Here is a 15,398-nt window from a genome sequence, read left to right on the forward strand (position 1 = left end):
CGGAGGTCGAGCCATTTTGGCATCCTGCGTCACTGAACAACATTCATAGGAATGAACGGTGCCCCGCCTCCGACGCTATATCCAGTTCTCCTAATACATCCATGGTCTTAATGAGGATATAGACTTTACATGCTTTCTGTAAATAATTAAAATGTATATATTTTTCCTTCTCTCTGTATAGGCTCCCATGTTTGTTTTACAGTCTATGTAAAACATTAGGAGATATAAATGACTTGTTTCTGTGTTATTTCTTCATGATATCTTGTAATATTTTGTAGAATTATGGTGATCATGTGATTGTTGATAACATGGTGAGGCCACATCCTCTTTGTCTGTTTGTTGAATGCCCTGACGAAGACCTATAGTGGTGGAAACATGTTGGCTTTTTAATGATTTAGCCACTATAATTAAGGCTTTTTAATATACTTCCTTCCTCGTTGCCACTTGTTTTAGTATTTTGGCTTATATATTGCCTTCCTGTCTATCCAGATATAGACATAATTTTCATTTCTGGCTACTTACAGTGGTGACTCCATCTTTTTGTATCAATACAGGGCAGAAGGCAGAGAAACACTTTGGAAAAGTTGTCAGTCTATCATCAGGCAAATGTAGATAGACACAGTAACTGTCGTGACCATTCGTGCCTAAAGGCAATTTAGAGTCTCCGATCCATCTGACTTGCATATCGTTACGTGGGAGGAAACTCATGCGGACAGAGGAAAAAAAATCTAACTCTACAAAGAAGGGGGCCAGAAATCGAAATTGTATTTTTTACTGTGAGGCAAAAGCTGCTCCCTGAATAAAATTCAGTGCTCTGCTATATGGAGCACTATGGTAGGAGAGGAAATAAACTATTTTAATGGAGCTGTTGTGGATATATAATGACCACTGCCCAATGATAAGGTATCTGAAAAAGACATAAAAATGCACATTGACTCAGTGTGGGTTACTGAAAACAAACTAGATGCAGTCTGTCAAGCAATAAAGCATGTTTAAATTATTGCAAATGGCTTGAAAGCAATCGGAGTAACTTCATGGGAAAAGATACAAATTGCTCAACATGTCTAATCTCGATCACTGCTTTAACAACCCCATTCAACAGCATCCAGTCGACAGAGCAGGCTAATGTTGACTGACTCCAGGTGATCAGACTGCCTCCTCCAATCACCACGGGCTACACCTCGTTGAAATGTTTAGCTTCCAATCACACTGGCCTTTTCTTAGGCAAAAATAATAGCAGGAAAGCAGATGGGAAGCCAGAGGAATTGGGTTTAAAGAGCGAGGTCCCTGCCAACATCACCTCCCTCCCAAAAAGTCTGCCTGGCTGTCTGGAAAATAAACAAGCTGTCGCAGCAGAATAAACAAGACGAGGCGAAGCACGATTATATTATTCAGTCCTGACAAAGGATTGCAGCTTTGCAAACAATAATTGATAAATTCAGTGTAAACAGTGCAGGACATTCATCGGCAGCGTGTGATGGCCAGAGTAAATAGAGAAAATATTATCCTTTTGTTTTCTTATTGTTCTTCCTCCATTCACACTGAGTCCACTACAGTCTGAGGAAACTTTTGTCTAACTGTCAAGCCTCACAATGACAAATGAAGTCTCATAATAAGGCTGACACAACGTAACGCTCACTCTTTACTCGCAGACGTTTTCTTGTTTATCTACCAGGTGCATCTTCTACAAGTGGATTGAGAAACAACTGTAAGCGCTGCACAGACTCAAGTTTGTCTATTTAGAAATGTATTCTGCTCCTTAAACCACCATGGACAAACTATACCTCTTATGTCAAAAAGACATACTTGACATAAGAGCGTGAACGCCGATGCTCGAGGAATGTCAATTCTGCACAGTGTTGTGTTCTAAAATGTGTCGGCAGCAAAGTCGACGCAGCAGCGCGGTGCGACCCGCTGTGTCAAACGCTGTAACAGAGACGCCAAAGCAGACGACGCAGGAGGAAGCTGTCTTCTTTGATTTGTGCTCTCCTTCAGTCTGATTTGTCCTGCATCGCACCCTTGACGACTCAGGTTTATTACCCCCCTACAGACATAGATATGCGTGCAGCGTGTGCACAGCAGGGCACGGGTTAGGCATTTCCATTTGCATTCACGTACTTAAATGGGGGACGTCTCGGTCCCTCAGAGGCCACGTGTCTGTAGGCCAAGGACAAAGTGCCCCGCAGATAGTATTTAACCCTGTTGCCATTTTATGGTGTTGTCGCCTGAATTCAAAGTGGATTGAGATGTATTTTCTGTCAACTATAAGTACACAAAATACTGCATGGTGACACATTTAAAATGTTCTTTTTACAGTGAAGCACATAAACATTTAACCTCCAGAGTCTCTCACATCTTGATTTAAGCAATATGGTTGGATAAGTAAGAGATAAAATCACAAATTAAAGTCTAATAGGAGATAAATCACTGATGAAGGATGAAGATCTTTTAAAAGTAATTGTACTAAGTACAGTTTTTGGAAAATTTTATTATTTGGATGTTTTATTCATGGAAGACACTCCAGAGAAGTTTCACATTTCAGAAATGGGTCAGAGGATTGATTGCTTGCTTAATCCATCAATATATTAAATAACATTAGTGATCATCACCGCTCAAACCTTTCAAAATTATTTAATTTGATTGAATAAAAAAGTACCCCACTAAAAGTCACCAACCACTTTACCTCTTAATGATTGCATGGCTTCCCCCAACTATCTAATGCAGAGGAGGCCTGCCCAACCTTGACTAATGTCATAAGAAATCAAGAGTTTAATGGGATGAAATAATGGAAAAGATGTGTCTCTTCTGCAGCGACTGGTGCAGGTGCATTTACCATTTTTCCCATCCAGCGTATTTCTGCTGAAGAAGCACAACTTTCATGGTCAGAGAAACAAATAGCCATGCGCCATCAAGGACAAAGCAATTTGACAGAGAGAGAGAGAAGCGTGCAGACACTTCTTTTGGTCTTTCTCAATGCCGTCAACCAGATTAGCCACCACACCTCTCCCTTCATCCTCACAGCAGCCTTGAGTTTTAGTCACTTCAGTATTCGGGAGCTGATGGGGTTGGCTGGACTGAAGGGCACACAAAGCTGTGTAGCCAATCATTCCCCAATAAAGGCTGCACAATCTTACGGTGCATCTCAATTAATGGACCCCTGTGAAAAGTTCCCTACAGGAGCTAATAGCTCTCCACAGGGAAGTTAGACGGACGGAGGCGGTAAAACAACCTGAAAGAACTCAATTTAATCACCACACCAAAGACCTCACCCAAATTTGGAAAAAAAGCCAACTGAATATCTGCACAGTGGTGTGCCGCTCTGATGTGGAATGAAAATGATCTGATGTGAATATGGCAGCAGTTATAGACACAGCACGGCAAGATAATGATCTTTATCATCTTTTAATGATCAGTTTTACCCAGCCAGGACCCCAGAGGTCTCCGGAAAGTGAATTATAATTGAGTATCACTTAAGTTAATGACTCAAACATTTAAGGTTGTCATTGATTGATTTATGAAGATCCGCAAGTTTAAATTTTTTTTGAAGTATTATGGAATATATTGTTTAGATCAGTGATCAGTATTGAATTGTACTTATTTAAATCCATAAAAAAATTGGATAAAGGATGAATATTTTCTGTAAGACATTAAAAAAACTATATAATGTTTATCACTACGAGCTGGGTGATGATTTAAAGGTTCTCTATATGATATTCAGAGCATTAATATAGCATTAAACAATTATTTGCTATGTAAAGATATAGCGGAGTAATGTCTACCTGAGCAGAGAATGAAGTCTCTCTCCCTCTGGGTGTGTTGTAATCCGAGCTTCTCCTTGCTTTGTTGACATAGCCGGACCGGCCACGCATGCTTTTAGTGCATGTGAGTGTGCCCCACTGGCTAGCTCACAGCTGCCGATCTGCCTGCTCTCATACGGCGGTTACAGGTGATAACGCCGTCTCGATGAACAACGATGTTGCGGAAACGTAGCACCCACTTTCCGGTCCCCCCGAGGTTAACACTGTTAGCTCTGTCAGCACTTTTTGCTGTTGTTTCCACTGTTAGCACCGTTATCTGCGAGCCGCCAGCTCCGCTGTCGCCATGATGAGAGCCGTGCGGAAGCAATTGAAAAGCGCTTAGTGAAATCATGTTGTGATCATGAAAATTAAGAAAATTGGTCATCTTACTTTTTCTTTGACATATTCAAAGAGTTTGGTCTCACACATTGATCCATCCATCCATCCATTATCTGTAACCACTTATCCCGTTCGGGGTCACGGGGGGGCTGGAACCGATCCCAGCTGACATTGGGTAAAAGCAGGGTACACCCTGGACAGGTCGCCAGACTATCACAGGGCTGACACATAGAGACAGACAACCATTCATGCTCACATTCACACCTACGGGCAATTTAGAGTAAAACATTTCACACATTGATACATATGGAAAAATCTATGTATCATTATCATGATTAATATCCTGATTTTGACCATACTGCACAGCCTTCTTGTCACTCGTTGAGGTTTTTAGAAATATATATTTATATAGCGTTCTGCTTTAATGTCAGGCTGCGGACAGGAGGTGAAATCAATCCTGCTACCCTCTGCTCCAGCCCCACCCTCTCCGTCCACATCGCACTGACATAATGGAGGAAAAGTGGAGAAAAGTAGAAAAAAAAAAAGCCAAACGCTGACATGATGAAGCACAAACGGATTACCTGCTTGGCACAGACTTCAACCAGCCTTCAACTTAGCCTGCACCCCCTTCAGCAATATCTGACAGAGCTGTCAACTCAAGACTACACAGAGCATCTCTGAGGACAAACCCAGAGATGAGAATTCAAAAATCAGCCTTGCGTGTCATCAGTACAAATGAACTGGCCTTCGTGGCTGCGGAAAAAATGCCCGCCTCTGACTCTCCTTTGCTTTTTTGTTGTGCCATGAATATATTCATATAATCTCATTGTGAGGGGGTTGTGAGCATTACTCACTGTCAGCCTGCATTTCTCTGTGCTGATTTACATAACTCATTGGATATAATTTGTCCACAGGTCACTCCAGCTCCACGCCGGAGACACAGAAACACACCCTTATGCTTTTCATTCCCTGCCCATAAATTGATCCAGTCCGAGATAATTTGCTTCGGCAATTCCACTGACATGAGTGGTAGAGTGTGTGTGAGCGCAAATCTGTGCAATCTGTGTTTTTATTATGTGTGTGTATGAGTGTGTGTGTCTCTCTGAAGTAATAGCGTGGTGCAGTTGGGGAGTTGGAGTGAACCAGAGGCACGGAGTAATCCCCTCCAGTAGTGCTTTGTTCCATCAGCAGGACAGAGTGGGATCTACTTTACACTGACAGAAAGGGCTGGGGTCGCTCCGCATGGCTGCTCGAGCTGTCGGCAAGGACGAGAAACAAGGCCTCTGCTCTAGAAACTGCTGACGCTATAGCCTCTTTCAAGATTAATAAATACTGCAGATGAATAGATCAGGTTTCAGATGAGGACAGAAAAACATAGATAGATTAGAAAGATAATGTCAAAGTTCACATCAGAACATCTGCGCAGATTCTATTCTTATATATAGTAGTATAATAATAGTTTCTGCAATCTCATGAAAACTGACCAACTGCAAATGGATGTTGCGCTTTATAAACCCCAAAATAAAGAACAAAAACAAACAACTACAAAAAGACTTGGTGGAAGCCTTCCCAGAAAAAGAGAGAGAGATTTGAGAGAAATCCTGCTGTGCTTTTCAGAGGCGGGGATGTAGCTTCTCATCTGTTCCAGGGGGATTGGACAAAAGGCAGAAGACCATGGTGTTTGGAGGAACAGGGAGAGGGAAGGGAAGAGGAGGATTCGCCCTTGCTGGAAGCTTTAGCGTTCCATCAATAAATTGGGGCGAACATGTTTTAATGTGACCAAAGACTGGAGGGGAAGAGCATGAATCACTGAGGGGCAAGTAAACAAGTATTGTATTAGCAACAAATAAGTGGCTGTGGGGCTGGATCTTGAAATGCAGCTACAGCAGCTTGGCTTGTGTACTGAAGCAAGTAAAAAAAAAGAAAAGGAAAAGGGGAACAATCTTTCAAGACTTTGCAGAATGATTGCACCAGTGCTTTCAAACTTTCTATAATTGGTTTCTAAATGTAAATGCTTCAGCGAAAGACTTGGTGCTTTCTCACCAGTGTCATTCCCCTGTCAACTAACATTTATAGGAGGATAGTGCCCAGTCAAAAAACAACAAAGGTTGTTTGGTCAAAAACAGAGAAGATAACAAGGGAATCAAATTATTTCTCCGTTTATGAATATGCTTGGCCACTCTCACAACGAAATCAATCATAATAATGTCTGCGCCTGTTTGCCAAATTTCCATAAAGATTGAAAGCTAATTTTGAAGCAATTAAGATCTATTCCTAGTGCTGTTGCCAGGTCGCTGCTTTCACCAAATTACCTGTTCTCATTTCGCTGCGTGTATCTCGGTTGGGGGTCGGCATCTCCATCATTAACATCATAGCTGGCCTCAGGGTCCTACGACAGACGGGAAAACAGTTGGGACACCAATCATGTTATTTTGAAGCTCTCATTTAACTTTGTTTCATTTTTCTCTGTATATTGTCTGTAAATGCTCTTTACAAATAGGGAGGCTACATCATGCTTCTTTGTGTTTCTGACTTACATAATTGTTGACGAGGTCAGGGTGATCTTTCTCAATGCCGTCATCCAGGATAGTGACCACCACGCCTCTTCCCGTGTAGCCTTGAGCCCAGGCTACTTTGGTATTCAGGTCTTGGTGTGTCGGTGTGGACTGGAAGAGACACAAGGCTTTTGTTCAGCTGTCAATCTGCTGGTGACTGACACTTCCCAGACAGACCAACAGTCTATCAGTGTTAGGTCTGCAGAAAGTTAAACACAGAAATGCTCAATATAAAAGATAAACACCAAGACAAAAGGAAGATCAGAGGTGGCTCGTGGACACCTAAAATCCAATTTTAATGCATCACCCTGACATGTCTGCCTCCCTGGGCTGAGCTGCCCAGCGTGAGCATCCTACTGTAGTTACGCTGTCAGAAAAAAACAGACAGACAACCTGTTGCAGGTCAGAAATCTCACTGAGAGCATTTGCCTCTCTCGCAGAAGAAATAGCAGTCTGAGAGGAGGGGGAGGGAGGCAAAAAGGGGGGGGATGCGGAGTGGTAAAGCGTAATTTGGATGAATAACTGTGAGAAGTGTGAAGAGAAGTGAGCGCTGGAGGTGAAAGAGATGGTTAAAGATAAACATGGGTAGAAATGGAAAAGACATCACAGACAGCCTTCTCTGCCCCCTCCTCTGTTTCCTGCTGATTTTTCTCCACGGGGCTGGACTCCTGCATGCGAGGATGCCTGGATGCTTCGGTAAGTAGCTTAAATTCTGGATGTAGGCTTTGAACTGGCACACCATTCAATACATATTTTAAGTTAATGTTTGCTAGAAAACTGACTTAGCATAATAAACCAATATAAAAATCCTTGGTTGTACTCCCATCAGCATCGGTGGCATATGCTTTAAGCTAATTTGTTGTGTTTTCAACTCTGTGTAGAATACTTTGCATAGGAGAAAATAAAGGTTTAAGTCCTAGGACGATTAAAGGTCTAATGCTGAATGGCAGAGGTGGTTGCACAACTTCTATTCACGGGTGATTTATGTCTGGGATAGTCAATGCTGTCATTAATCCGTTGCAGTGACAGAGGTTTTGTGTATGTAAAAAAAGGAGAAAGGGGAGATTAGGGCAAATTGAAGCATCTCCGAGAAAAGCTGTGCATAAAGAAGCAGACACAGAGCCAGGGCCATTCGCTATCAATGTTTCACAGGTGATACAGCTTAGTCGTCGATCTGTCCTGACATTTAATTTCCCCACTCAAGCCGGCATCCTGGGATGCGTTGTATTATACCTCTGCTCTGACTGTGGAAACCGTGAGTTGGTGGCGAGGCTGTTGAAACTAAAAGCCTACAGGGTTAGCCCCAAAGACAGCAATTCAATTCATGCTTATCTGACTGACCATGAGGGAATTAATAACTTCTGCCACCGCGATAATGAACACATCTTAAATCAGGTGTCGCTTTTGCAGAATTGGAACCATTGAGTGCTGTTCAGACGGGGCTGAATGAGGAGGCCTTTAAGGTTTAATTAGAAATAATTGCAGTGCCGACACTGAAAAATGAAAAAACACTTTGCTGTGAACAAATCTGAATGCAGAGGAGGACCTTCTCCTGGGCGTTTAAATCTGAAAAAAGGCTTTTGAACGAAAACAAAAAAACACCTACTAATTTATTTGCTGGTAGTGTTACACAGATGCAGCTTTAAAATGCTACTGTGAGATACACAGTGTGGCATTTTTTTTTTTAAATAATATACATATACTGTAAGGGTGGGAATCACCAGAGGCCCCATGATATAATATTATCACGATACTTAAACCTGCAGTAGGCAAAATATTTTTGGCATCATTGGGAAAAAAATCCATAATAACCTTTCAGCATATTGTAATTCAAGTGTTCTGAGAGAAAACTAGACTTCTGCACCTCCTCATGGCTCTGTTTTCAGGCTTTAGAAAATCTAACCTGTGATGGGAGACTTTGACCAATCACAGGTCATTTCAGAGAGAGAGCGTTCCTATTAGCTGTTCATTCAACGGAGGCAGCTGTCAGTCACTCGCGAACTCCGATCAAACGGTCAAACTAGGCAGCGCTGATCAAATATGAATCAATATTCTGTTTCTGTAATGCCTATTTCTCGCCTCAAATGTTTTCAGAAACATCTTGTAGTGTACTGTTTAGCTGTAAAATGAGAAAGTTTGCTCTGGCTGGTGGGTGGTGCTCGATATGTCCTCAATTAATCTCTACATGGCTGCTAGGTCACAAACATTCTCATTTTACAGCTAAACAGTCTGCTGCTCAGAGACGGCAGGCTTCAGCTCGGCTCTGATTGGTTGTTTTCCTCCGGTCTGTGAAATCTTGCAGATGCCATTAGGAGCATCGGAGGACACAGAGACACATGATTTTTTTCAGATTACCTGTCTCATGCACTACTGTCAGGATATAGTGACCGTTTTATAAAAACAACTTTTTTTTAATCATATTTGCTCCAATTCCACCCACTGCTCCACAGACCGATGCAGAGGGGTCTCTCATCGCCCTGAAGGGGTTTATTTCACAACAATGACCCGCTAGCTGTACATTGTCTCGCTTATTACGCGGCTACTTACTTAAGAAATCAATAATTTGACACAAAAACGGTCCACCAGAGTCCGACATCAGAGCTGTGCCCATAGCAACAGTCTGCTATACATAGCAACAGTCTGCTATAAAGAAATAACAGACAGTAGAACGCCGTGATTGACCAATCAGAATTGAGTATTCAACAAAGCCGTGTAATAATAGTTTATATAATAAAAGATCGATACTTGACATCCGTGTGTCGATACAATATTGCCGCGCAAAATATCCCGATACAATGCTGTATCGATTTTTCCCTCGCCCCTATTATACTGAATGTTCGTCATTTTCAACCTCATTTTTGATATAATGACTAATAAAGTCTAGGTTGTAAAGATAAGAGACCGTCACGCACCAGGTACCACTGCTTGGGGAAATCAGGGTCTGTTGGGTCTTCATAGATATCTCTCTTCTTCCTTTTTTTCACCACTTGCTGCTCCGCCCACAGGACCTGGTACACACACACACACACACACACACGCACACACACACACACACAGAGAAAGAATTCATAGTTTAAACAGTTATCCTCACATGCCATTGTGTCATTACTAATGTTCTAATGCTCTAAATTAGCTGTGGAAAAAACGCGGCCCCAGCTGTGTTCCAAAGGCAATAACTAGAAAGATAGGCAGAGATGTGAAGCAAATCTAATTTGTTTCATTCCTGAGATGCTGGGGGAAAGTGTTGCTGTACAGTCGGCGTGCCAAAGAAGGGTCCTTTGAAATCCTGGAGGCTGCTGGGATGTGCACAGAATTGGTACGGGTGGGTGACAGCGAAATGCTAATACCACAAATAGTAAATGTCATTTCATAGGTTTGGTTTCTGAAGTTGCAAAAAAAAAAAAGAAAATCAGTTCTTGCAAAAAGCCACACAATAGCAAATCATTTAATGTCTGTCCATTGGGAGTTAAAATGACTGGTCCACTCAGCTGTTCTTCTGTCATGCTTGTATTTATATATTTTGACGGGTATTTTGCTCTGTGAGCAGCAGTAAGAATGATTAAAGACATAGAATTTGATATTTGTTCAGATCTGTCCAGACTGCCACTATTTGGCACATTTCACTGTGTGTATTGTTGACTGAGCATTTCATACCCCAGCTGTGAGACAAAATCAGATAAAGGCTGGAACTTTGTAACCTTAATAGGGAACGCCTCCTGAAAACGGTGGTCAAAAATAAAATATTCCCATATGTCTGTTGCTCATTAACAAAGGCAACATCTGATTTGTTGAGAGGTTTGAAAGCACATCAAACTTCCACGATGCTTTCATGTCTTGCTACAGTACAATGATTCTTATATAAATAAATTTGTTACAGATGTGTGTGATCCAAACAGAACCATCTAGTATGAAGGATATTTCTTTAACACACATCCACTTTGCTCTAATTCAATAAAAGGCAGTCAGCTATAAGTTGTAAATTAAGGAACAATACTTTCACATGAACATGTGAAAGCTAATGTGGACTGCTACTACTGTAGCAGAGGTAATTTGCATAAATGGGGTGAAGCTAAGAGACACTTCTCTTCTGAGGCACTTATGCATTATAATTGCCAGTGATGAATGCATCCTTTGAAGAATTTTTGCTGAAGGTGACAAAGCTTAAACTAATTCCACTTTTGAATGCATCCTTAGCTGAATTTTCGCTGAAGGTAACAAAGCTTAAACTGATTCTACTTTGGTGTGAAGAGCACCCAAGCAACGCGTGTCTAAACTAAACAATTTCCGGCACAAAGCTCGGCAGATTCTGAGTCTTAAGTTTTAAGTTCTTTTCAATCTTTTTCTGTTTTTGCTGCCAAAATTGTTTCTAGAAGTGAGTGCTTGATTTCACGATCACATGGTCTTACAGTACAAAGCAATGAGAACGAGTTCAGTGCAGCTACCGAGGGCGGTGTAGCTCCTAACCTATTTGAAAACTTTGCCTCAGAGAATGGAGCCATTAACCTTATTCAAGTGACCCTAGACTAATTAACATTTATCTCATTTCATTACATTTTACTACTGCACACGACTGACCTCGTTGCACCGCTGGCCGCTGCACACCACATTATTATCAGAGCAAAATTACAACTGATAGATAGATCAGATGATGAGCAGGATACAGCCATCTACTGCGGGATATATAGTGGTTCATTTATATAGCCTATTAAAGCAAATGATTAAATGTTTGCCTCACAGCTCACTTATATAACGCCACCTTAAAAAAGCTGACATTCAATGTAATAGATGTAATGTAATCTCATCTTTTTGATTATGGCAAATTGTGGAGTATTTTATGTATACTGTATGTGCAAAAACCCACTCTTAATGATGGAGAAAAACAAGGTCAATATCTTCCTAAAGAACAAGATATAGTATAAGCAGCACCCTGAGGTTCTGGGACAAGGACAAAGAGCAGTCAAACACAACCGCACAAGAAAGCAATCGTGAGGCAAGAAGGAGGTCTCAACGTGGCCTAGGTCTGCGATGCGCTTGAGCAGTAAACTATTTGTTTCATCTCTTGCACAGAGTCCTGAGGGCTTTCCTGTCTGATGACTAAGGAGAAGTCATGCTGGTATTGTTTGTAATGCAGAGAGACTGATGGAGAGACAGCCTCTGCTTTGATCTATGAAACTGTGTTTCCACAGAGAAAGATGATAAAAGGATGAGTCTGGTCATATCTTTTTGTTATCATCAACAACTCCCATGAAAAAAACAAAACCAACAACGAATTAATCCTCCAAACAGTGAATCCAAAGCCTGCTTATTTCTCTGTGCTATATATCACCCATTGTTCTCCAAAGACTATTAAAAACTAGGGCTGACAAATCGATTTTTTATCTGTTCAAAATGTACCTTAAAAGGGAGATTTGTCAAGTATTTAATACTCTTGTCAACATGGGAGTGGGAAAATATGCTTGCTTTATGCAAATATATGTATATATTTATTACTAGAAATCAATTACCAACACAAAACAATAATAATAATAATAACTTGGATTTATATGACGCTTAACATAGACATAAATAGACACAACAAACGGAACATAGCAGTAGCTAGAGGCCATAGATCTTGTTGAAGAGGTGGGTTTTAAGGTGTTTTTTGAGGCTGTCCAGGGATTGGGCGTTGCGGAGCTCTATGGAGAGAGAGTTACAGAGGGTGGGGGTTGTCACACTGAAAGCTCTTGACCGGGAGCCAATGGAGGTGGATGAGGGTGGGGCTGATGTGCTGCCAGGGCTTGGTGCGGGTGAGAACCCTGGCAGCTGAGTTCTGCACATACTGGAGCCTGTCCAGGGCTTTGCTGTGAACCCCGGCAGACAGAACTCCATTGCAGTAGTCCAAACGGGAGGTGACGAACGCATGGATGAGGGTTTCTGCCACGGAGTCAGAGAGTGATTGCCGGAGTCCAGAGATGTTTTTTAGGTGGAAGAAAGCGGATTTGGTGATGAACTTGATGTGCGACTGGAATGAGAGAGTCGGGTCCAGGATGACACCCAGGTTGCGGACTTCTGAGGATGGGGAGAAAGAACAGCCGTCCACGTCCAGATGTGGATCTCCAACCTTCCGGAACAGGGCCTTGGGAGCCACAACCATGAGCTCTGTTTTGTTGCTGTTGAGTTTTAGGAAGTTAGATGACATCCAGATTTTTATTTCATGCAGGCAGTTTGGTCCAGAAACCCTCACAGGGACTACATTAAGCATAAAAAATCAAATCATAACATGGAAAACTGCAGCCCAACAGGCAACAACAGCTGTCAGTGTGTCAGTGTGCTGACTTGACTATGACTTGTCCCCAAACTGCATGTGATTATCATAAAGTGGCGCATCTGTAAAGGGGAGACTCATGGGTACCCATAGAACCCATTCCTCGCCAAAATTTAGCGTACGTTTGGAGCGTTATTTATTTTATCTCGACAAGCTAGTATGACATGAAAATAAAGCAATCTGAGAGGGATGAATTTCTCTTTCAGTCTTCAGTTGAACTGCTCACAAACCGCAGACATGTGCAGTGTGTGACGAAGGCCACTGGCTTAAACACTCGCTAGTACACCAAATCCTCTGCTGAAAATAGTCCACAACAAATGCATCTTTTCCTCATGTGACTCATGCTAAATCATTTACATGTTCAGTAGGAACCAGTGGGCTTGGTGCCGCAGACATGCCGGGTATTTAGAGATGAACTAATGCATTGTTGGTTTTGGTCTTTTCATGGGATTCGTTTACAATAACACGAATATAGAATATCGCCAGCCTTATCCTTATCCTTATCCTTTAACAGTAAGGCCTCAGCACAGCAAAGTGCACATATAGTGCACTCTAACAGACAGACAGAGAGAGACATGTAGGGTAAGGTCCCTCCGAAACACAGCATGCAGTAAGCCGCCTTACACTGCGGTTTGTACAAAACCAACAGCAGCCACCCCAAAACAAATCGATTCTTTCCCTCATGGAGAAGGTGTGGGGCGCGGAGAGGAGATGACAAACAACCCTTGCAAGCATAATGGTAAAAGCTTATGCAGCTGCCAATGTCATCTTGCCACTGTGTGATTATTCAAAGGGGACGGCGATAAGCGGCATGTTAGCACCGCGGAGCACAGGGGAAGAGACAATGGAGGTAATGTGAGAGACGGCAGCCGGATTACAGAGAGGAAACACTGTAACAAGCTCAAAGCTGAGCACTGACTAATCTAAATCCAGCCATTATGTTTCCACTGCCTTTTAAATGCGTTCGCTTTGAACCAGGTGAAGCAGAACCTTTGATTTCCCCTTTTCCAGGGATCAGATGGTCGCACAGACACACAAATATGACTACACAAACGCTCATAAATAAACACATGTAACCCACTCACTAACGCTGTGGTGTTTTTTGGCAGTGGTCATGCTTTGCCTGAGGTTTGGTCTGTTTTCCGGTTGTGTGGGTGGTGTAGGTAACCTAGGGACAAACTGTTGCTCCGTAGCCAGAAACCTGCCGCCCTGAATAGCTGCGGGGTTCAAGCACGGTGTTAACTTGAACCGTTGACAGAGATGAACCTGAGAGATGGAATCTCTTCTGTCAAAAAATGTCTTTATCTGCCTGGCTTTGCTGTTAGGACTGAAGGTTTCAAATTCAAGATGCTTTCTCTCTCGTTTGGTTTTGCCAGATGGCACAGACACCTCCCTTTCCATCTTCCAGATTAATTCTGCTCCTTGCAAGCCACTTATTAAAGGCAACATCAACTTTCCGTTGACCGTTTCTTATTAGTCCTGCGGTTCATTCTGCATTTTATCCTCACCAAACTCTAAAATCCAGTACATCGTTAAATCCTCGACAAAATCTTTCCTTTGTGACTACCCATACTAAATCTCATTTGTTGCTGATTTTGGAGATCTAAAAAAAAACCTTACAACCATTTGAGTGCCACAGGACTCTACCAGCTCCCGGCGGATGCCTCTGAACCCATATGCTCTCAGAGCCTTGTTAACATCCACTTAGCCTGACCCCTGACACCACTGGCCTCGCTGAATGTCACCATATCTCACTAATGATGTCTTGGGGCCTTCAGCGCTTGTCAGACCACATCAGTCCTCTCCTCAGCCAGCTTGAGCTTGGGCTCGGGAAAAGCTACAGAACAGTCCTTGGGATCTACTTGGCAGGCCTACCCTACTACAGATGGCCTGAGTCTGTTCTTGCTTAGTAACTGCCCCCTTTTTAGCACCAGTCAGGTACCTCTTAGGATGCTTTTAAATAGAAGCAATTTCCACCACTGCCTCCAGTGTTTCCAATGCAAACATGACAGCAGCGTGTTGCTGAGTCAGGCGGGAGCAGCACTGAAAGAGTGGGTGTCTACCGCACTAGTGCGCACACATACTGTATATACCTGTAGTTATTGCTGCTGATGCATGGGTTGACAGTTCAACTTTTCTTTGACATCAATGGGGAAGCATTAAGCATTATTTTAAATGAGGATTTTAACAAACTGTTACATGAACACCCTATCAACATTACTGATTGGCAGATTTAAAGGGTCAGTTCATCAAAATCACAAAGAAACATATTTTCCCCAGTGTAGTCTTGCATAGCCTGGCCCGTTAGACTGTTATCAGATCTTTAAATGTGTGTTATCAGTGGTTATAAGCCTCATACATGTGGATCAGTAGGACCCTGCTACACCCACAAGAAGGTTTTAT

General features: G+C 42.3%; 1 protein-coding gene across 2 annotated transcripts in view; it reads right to left on the reverse strand.

The window, feature by feature from the left end:
• The window catches only part of furinb (furin (paired basic amino acid cleaving enzyme) b), an 86,395-nt gene that overhangs the window by 30,494 nt on the left and 40,503 nt on the right, over positions 1-15,398 (reverse strand). For both annotated transcript variants that reach the window (XM_037766131.1, XM_037766130.1), the window contains exons 4-6: positions 9,604-9,699; positions 6,674-6,802; positions 6,449-6,525 (exon numbers count right to left, since the gene is read on the reverse strand). In XM_037766131.1, the coding sequence (XP_037622059.1) occupies positions 6,449-6,525; positions 6,674-6,802; positions 9,604-9,699 (302 nt within the window). The remainder of the gene's footprint in view (positions 1-6,448; positions 6,526-6,673; positions 6,803-9,603; positions 9,700-15,398) is intronic.

Source organism: Sebastes umbrosus, chromosome 4, assembly GCF_015220745.1.
Source record: "Sebastes umbrosus isolate fSebUmb1 chromosome 4, fSebUmb1.pri, whole genome shotgun sequence".
Lineage (NCBI taxonomy): Eukaryota > Metazoa > Chordata > Actinopteri > Perciformes > Sebastidae > Sebastes > Sebastes umbrosus.